At 41.3% G+C, this 7,861-nt stretch overlaps 1 protein-coding gene across 1 annotated transcript; it reads left to right on the top strand.

The window, feature by feature from the left end:
• On the top strand, window positions 1–3,231 carry LOC125530660 (MLO-like protein 1). The gene is made up of 13 exons (XM_048695048.2): window positions 1–180; window positions 278–556; window positions 727–843; window positions 941–992; window positions 1,100–1,191; window positions 1,286–1,360; window positions 1,441–1,529; window positions 1,654–1,703; window positions 1,853–1,893; window positions 2,082–2,291; window positions 2,453–2,520; window positions 2,598–2,658; window positions 2,870–3,231. Exons 1-13 carry the CDS (start codon window positions 55–57, stop codon window positions 3,071–3,073), a joined length of 1,464 nt encoding a protein of 487 aa, XP_048551005.2. The 5' UTR covers window positions 1–54; the 3' UTR covers window positions 3,074–3,231.
• Window positions 3,232–7,861: the final 4,630 nt, after the last annotated feature.

The raw sequence follows: 7,861 nt of genomic DNA, 5'->3' as shown, positions 1-7,861 counted from the left end.
CTTGCCTGTCACTCCATTCTTACGACAAGGTGTTCTTGACCAGTTTGGGACGCCATGGCTGGCGGAGGAGGGAAAGCCAAGCCGCTCGAGTTCACGCCGACATGGATCGTGGCGTCGGTCTGCTCCGTCATAGTCATCATCTCCTTGCTCTTCGAGCGCTTGCTCCACCGCCTAGGCAAGGTACGTGCTTGCGTGCCCCCACCATGAGAGAGAGACACACATCGAGTCCAAGCGACCATCAGCTGAACAGCTTCTGGGCACGCGCGTTTCCATGCAGAGGCTGATGAGGAGCCGCAAGAAGCCGCTGTACGAGGCCCTGCTCAAGGTGAAGGAGGAGCTGATGCTGCTGGGGTTCATCTCGCTGCTGCTCACCGTGTTCCAGGGCCCCATGGGGAAGCTCTGCGTCAGCCCGGGCACCATGCACCACCTGCTGCCCTGCAAGCCGCCGCCGCACAAGACGGACCACCTCGGCGGCGCCGTGTTCACCGGCGTGATGGGTGGGGCGAGGCGCCTCCTGGCTGGAGGAGCCTCCTCCGACGAATACTGCCTCAAGAAGGTACAACTGAATTGGTGCTTGATTTTGTCTATGATACTATGCTTTTCCTTTTTTTTTTCTCTCGTCTTTGTCGATCGAAAACTCTGGTATATTGTTACTACTTTAACTATTTGACCCGTTCCACGATATTCTTATCCAGTGATTCATTTGACGCCATTTGACATATGCAGGGCAAAGTTCCACTACTTTCATCTGAAGCTATTCATCAGTTACACATATTTATCTTCGTGTTGGCAGTCACTCATTTCGTTCTCAGTGCTATTACAGTCCTTCTAGGAATTGCACAGGTACATAGTACTAACTAAAAGTCCAACTAGAGGTTTGTTAGTAACGCGTAATTAGTGTATCATGATTGTCCTAATTACCATGTTAATTGTTGTTCAGACAAGAAATTGGCGACATTGGGAGGCCAAGATCCAAGAAAATGATGGTGGTGGTATGTTGCAAACACTTCCCTAGTTTAGCTAACGATGACTTCACAAGTTTTGTTCAATATAAAGTTGTGTTATATTCTGCTTATGAATGTTGGGTCCTAACTTGCAGCACCTAAAATGATCAAGCATGTTCAAGAATTCAAATTTATTCAAGACCACTTTAAAGGTCATAGAAAACGGTCGAGGATATTTGGTTGGATGGTATGTTTTTTTTCTTATGTCTTAAGTATCGAAACAAAATGCATTTGTTATTTACTTTGGAATTGGGGTATAAGACAACTCATCATCTTTTTAGCGCTCCTTCTTCAAACAATTCTATGGATCAGTCACTGATGAGGACTACACAACAATGAGACTTGGTTTCATCATGGTAACCAACCTACATTTTCTAGTAAATACTGCTAGTGGAATCGAAGAAATTTATATATAAGCTTCGTTCCTTTTTCACAGAAACACTGTAAGGGGACACCAAAATTCAACTTTTATAGTTACATGATTAGAGCTTTGGAGTTTGATTTTAAGAAGGTTGTCGGTATCAGGTAAATGTTCAATGCCATTGTTACAAAATATGTGACCTACTTTTTTTCTAAATCATTTGCAATGTCTATATCAATTACCAATAGAGAAAAATATCGAATTGATCTCCATGTTATGCTTATGTAGTTGGTACCTTTGGGCCATGCTGATGATATTCCTACTATTGAATGTTCAAGGTATGTATCACTAAAGGCCATAAGTACTTACATAACTCTTATTGAGTTAAACTCTCGCAAAATATTTTTATAAAATTTTATTTGGTTACATTCACTAGACAATATTTTTATGTGAAAAATAACTCCACTCTTGTTTATCGACATTGCAGGGTGGTATGTCTACATTTGGATAACCTTGGTTCCATTCATTGTAAGTAAACATGATTTACTATCTATAGAAAAATACATAAAAGGAACTTCCGCTGCATGTGTGCTTGTTTTAAGGACTAAATAATAATTATATGCCTTCATATAACTTCCACAACGACCTTTCAAACTACGGATGATCCAATAAAGGGGCAGGGTTATGACATCAACTTATGTATTTGTTTTTGGCAGATGCTACTTGTGGTAGGAAGTAAGATGGAGCACATCATTACGGAATTGGCTTATGAGGTTGCCCAGAAGCATACAGCTATTCGAGGAGATTTAGTAGTTGCCCCTTCAGATGACTTCTTCTGGTTCCACCGGCCTAAATTAGTCCTTCTGTTGATCCACGTCGTCCTGTTTCAAAATGCATTTGAAATTGCATTTTTCTTCTGGCTCTTGGTAAGAACAATAAATAATCTAGTTGTACTCGACCAAATTTACTTGAAGTATTAGAGAGTGTCATAACCTTCAAACAGATTATAAGTTTAGGATTTGCTAGTTCCAAATTGGAATCTAATGAACGAAAGTAGAACTAACTCTGGCATTTATCAACCTTGCAGGTGACATACGGTTTTAAATCATGCATCATGGGGAAACCAGCATATGTTATTACTCGAATTGTCATAAGGTACATAGAAATCACAATAATAGCAATACTGTGTTGAGAAATCTTGAGAACATACTCATCACTTTTCCTTCTTTCAGCGTAATCTGCCAACTCCTTTGTGGTTACAGCACCCTACCACTATACGCTATCGTCTCTCATGTGAGTTCAATTCATAAACTTGATAAAATTGTAGTTTTGTTGGGATTTAATGCTTCTTTTGTCTTGAAATTTACCTATAAGTAGCCATTCTTGAGCAACACAAAGCTTGCTTTCACAAATAGATACCATTGTAAAGGTTTTTATTGACATGGTAAGAAAAATATTTCTTATCGATCGTTTTATTCTGATTTTGTCTCATCGTTTTGTGTAGATGGGTACTTCTTTCAAGAAGACTATATTTGATGACAATGTGACTGAAGGCCTTGTCAACTGGGCTGAAAAGGCTCGGAGGCGCACAAGAAACCCAAATAAAATTACTACAGAGCCAATTGACGAGGCAAATGGTGGCGCAGTTCAAATGACAAATACACATGCCAACTCATCAGTGGAGCAAGGGACCGCTAGGCTATTATAATTGTGTACATTGATTGCTTTACAAAGGGTCATATAGTAACAATTTCGACAATTGTAAATATATATGTTTTAGAGGACAAAAATATCTTTTGATAATGCTAGTTATTTATGTGTTCAAGACATTATTAATTCTTCCTAACGAACTGCTCACCTTCTCTACCCCTCCCTCAGCAAACCTTCTCTACGTGACTTGTCCAAAATTTCAAATACATGCCCTATTAACTAATGTTGCATAGTAAAATGGCACGGTTTTTCCAGCTCATTGAATGAATGACAAATGATGCACTTGAACAAACAATAGGTGTTACATAAATGATTCAATTACGGCGAAGTAGTAGAAATAACTTATAGAAGTTTTGCCAAGCACAAAATCATAAATGTTAGAGTTATATTTATGATGGCTTTTGGCTTTCTGTATTTTGGCCTTTGCTCTCCCACTTGTACTTGTATATATGATGGGTTTAGCCTCCTGATAATACTAAGTCGCATATTCATAACATGGTATCAGTGCTATGGTTTAGATCTTCCTCCGGACGACACAAATTGTCTTATGATCGATTTTTTTGGTCTGATTCTCCTCTTTCTCCTATTGTATTCATCTTATTTCTCCAAGTCCGATCGAGTACCAAATTGGTTTTGTTGTCCAGATCGCCAAATCCTGCTGCCGCCCTTTTTTTTCCTGCTGAAACGACCGGCTCGTTGTTCCTGTTCGCCTGCAGCTGCTCTGCGGCCGTTGCTCCCTTACGGTCGCCCATCACCGCCTCCAATCCCGGCAGACACCGACATCTCCAGGTTTCCGCCAGCCGCCGCCATTTGCCACCTGCGTCCTCCGCCAGCTCTGTTTCTTCAGCTTTTGTCATTCGCATCATCCAATTGGTCCTCCCCATTCTCAGTTGCTCGAACTCTACACCCTACCTCTTAATTAGCTTCATCCTCCAAGCCGGTCACCCCATTGAATCTTCGTGTTTTTGACACGCCACATCATGTCCGTCATGGCTGCTTATGCATGGAACTATATCTTCATTAGTTAGGTTATAATAATTAGAAGCATATGCATGTGTGTTTGCCCAAGACAAAGTTTATGAAGTCTAAGTTTTTTTACACTAATAAAGCTATCAATTTGTTTTTCTGTTTTATGAGTCTCATTTTTAATGCTCCCCATCATATGTTTAGATTTCAAGGTGTAATTTTCAACTAATAATTTGTTTTTATTTTTAAATTTCTTTCATTTTCTTTATCTTTATCTTTTTTATATAAACTTTACACGCACATACTATATCTATACAAAATTAGAATGATATCTTCTAGATTGTCTCATCCTTCCTTCTCTTTCTTCTCTCACACTCACAATTATCATTTGTTTTCACACATCCTCTTAGAGCATCTACAGCCAGGCGCCTCAAACGACTAAGCGGCCCGGTCTGTGACCGATAAAAAAAAGCGACCCCGAGGGGATATGGACTGACGGAACTTGATGAAATAATTAAAAAAAGAGCCAAGTAGCCATCAACGGGATACGGAGTGTGACTATGAATCTTCCCTACGTATAAGCAAAAAATATAAAGAGCAAATGTTTAGCGAGTCTCGTGAGCCGAAACTCGGCAAAGAAAGACCGTTGTCACGGTTACGTCGCTTGCTCTATAGCCGGGCCCACCTCTCAGACTTTACCGAGTTTTTTCGGTCTGCAACTTGACGAACTTGAGATTATGTCGGGTTTATTTCTTCGCTGAGTCGTTTTCCGTTGGAACTAGGCAAAGTATAAACAGAAAAACATGTTACATCTAGTTATCTTCGCCGAGTCATTTTCTGTTGGAACTAGGCAAAGTATGTTGGAACAATGCTTAGTGCTTATGCATGTATAAATAGTAAATAGACAAAGCATACTACATCTAAGGGTATGGAAAATTGACAGAAATGCCGAGTCTCCCTTGTTCTCTAATCATCAAGCGAGCGCTAAAGGTAAAGAAGGAAGACAGGTTAGAAAAACTGGCTATGGCCGGTGTCAACATGGCTCAAGGTACGGATATATGTGCAATTTTGTGCTAATCGATCTTGTTGCTTATGTGATTTTGCTAACATTGCCTTATCAGTCACTGTACATGCCCCAAGCGTCACGTTCGTGGGACAGGCATGTGTGATATGGTGAGTGCGTGATCTATATGCATGTCCAATCGAATGATGCACGGGAACCATCCTGCCTAAGATTTGAACTACGATCATCACGTCATAACTGACGAAGCAGAGGGACCAATTTGCCGTGTGCCTTCGGTTGGTTGTCTGATTGGCATGCATGCATCTTCCAAAGCCATGTCCTCGTGTCCAAAGAAGCGGGTAGAGAGCTCGGTTGACTAGACTGGCCGCCTTCCAGTCGTGTTTCGACGGCTAATATATATGCACGCTCACATTAATATAGTCGTCAGTTAGCCATCCACGAAATGTGCACTCAAGGCACTTACAATCATTTGTGTAGCTGCCTCTCGAAATGGTCTTATATGTAGCTAGCTATCAGTCAACAACCATGGACGTCGTCGTCGTGTGCAACTAGGGCATGCAAATGGGCAATTAACAACCATTTGTGGCTGCATGCCCTAGTTGCAATTCTACCTACCGCACTAGATCCACCCTCACCAGCTCTCTATTACACGCGAACCCGCACCAGGCACCCTCACCCATATATATCCAAATCTAGCTAGGTGCATGCATGGTAGTTGATGGTGATCGACCAGTCCATCTCAATTTTCAAAGCACACGCTTTGTAGGTAAAGACGGGCCTTGGCTACACGAAAATTCAAGACCAAGTTAGTCTAGCCAGTATTGGTATTTTGCGTCTGAAAATGAAGGCGATAGTTAACTCATCCAAGATTATCTGATTAGGGAGTATCATCGTAGCAAATTATTTAGCTCTAAGAGCAGGCGGATCATGCTATGTGTTCTCTCCTAGAACTCGCCAAGGGTTTATTGGTGTCATCGAAAAGTCACAGTGCCGGTTTGGTGAAGCTCCACCCATGCTTATCGCAGTGAAGAATATTGGATGTACAGCAAGCAGTCATAAAATTGCGCTTCCAAAAAACCTTATTGCCTCGCCTGTAGAGGTTAGCTTGACGCGCCAATGATAAATCTTATTTCCTTCTAGGGCGAAGAATGAGTTGCTACTTGATTCACCGTGTGAAACCAGGACGTATCTTCTGGTCTTTGTTCACACATTAGCAGCATACCATCAACAACCGTGGCCGAGGCTATTAAGCTACTCCCTCTGTTCCTAAATATAAGATCTTTTAAAGATTTCAATACCGACAATATATGGATGTATATAACCCTAGTTTAAAATGTAGATTCACTCATTTTGCTTTGTATGCATGTAGGCTGCATTAAAATCTCTAAAAGGGCTTATATTTAGGAACGAATGGAGTACTAGACTAGAAACAAACAAAGAGAAAACTGACTTGGACAGCATTGCATCCTTGCCATCGTTCGCCAGTCGCCATGGCCCTGTGTGTGTTATGGGTTTTTTTTTAGAAAAGGAGGAATCACCCCTGGCCTCTGCAGTGTGTTATGGGTAGCTATTAATCTTATTCATCTCCGGTGCAGGCAACCAAACATGATGTAGTTGCATTCGCCGAGCCAATGCAGACAATCAAATAATATGCCTAAAGCAATCCTCTAATGCAAGCAGCCTCGTTGTAGGCAACCAAACGAAGTGCATGTGTTAATGTTTTCTCGTTTTTTCTCAACCAGCCTCCGTTAAGACAGGCTGAGCTAAGCCAGACTCGCTCGGGAAAGCTACCAAACACGCCCTATGTGTATTTCGAAATGCATGCTGCTGTCAGGAAGCCCACTTGGTGGAGCTGGGTCACCGCACTAGGCCAGGACCTGCACCTGGACTGTTGAACTGGACGCAAACCAAACGCTTTGGACTTCCACCATCCGACGTTGACGGCCGCGACTTTGATTTCGCTGACGCCGCGTCACAGATCCAATCTGAAACCACGGTTTTCTGCTTTGTCCGGGAATGCAAATATACTAGTATATTTTAACCAAGAATGATATTGCAATAGTGTTTTCTCAGAAAATAAAAAATATACATATCAGTGGTTTCTCTACTTACAGATTAGGCTAAAATAATAGATGTGCTTTTGACCGGTACCACCTGGGCCAGCTAGGTCTAGAATTCTTTTTAACCATTGTGTTTTGAAAGAGAAAACGGAGCAATGACTACAAATTCGAATATTTCAGATCCATGGCCTTGTCACTGTTAGCGGCAACTACAAATTTGAAAGAAAAGTGGATCATCGCCGTTGTGAGCGGCATTACATGAAAGTTACCAAAAGCCACATTGCATCAAGGGAATTTTGACAACAAATTTACCAAACAACGACCAGATCTAATCAAAGTACAAATTTCGTTCAGGCAGTTGGGGACATCATACGAAACACCCCAAAACAGACTATTATTCCAGTTTCCAGTTCCCGTTCGTTAATAGTAGTGTGGTGGTCATCGCAAAAAAAAAAGTAGTGTGGTGGACCGTAGACTGCAGCACAAAAAAGAAAAAAATTGGTCACATGGGACATATGCCAGCGGAATACTAGTGGTAGTATTTTTCGAGAATGAATACTAGTAGTATTTAGGAAGGTAACCCGTTGTTTCTTGTTTTCCTGTGTGTACATGTAACTTGGAATATAATTCAGGGTTCTGATCGTGCCAAGTCAATATTGTCATGCGTGATAACTGATGACCATGTAACTGAGTAGTTTCGTCTCTTATAGCTATATAAATGTATCAAGAATAGTCT

Source organism: Triticum urartu, chromosome 2A (genome assembly GCF_056163025.1).
Source record: "Triticum urartu cultivar PI428250 chromosome 2A, HENAU_Tu73, whole genome shotgun sequence".
NCBI classification, from domain to species: domain Eukaryota; kingdom Viridiplantae; phylum Streptophyta; class Magnoliopsida; order Poales; family Poaceae; genus Triticum; species Triticum urartu.
Note: the sequence above shows the minus strand (reverse complement) of the source record. Positions and strands in the feature narration are given on the sequence as shown.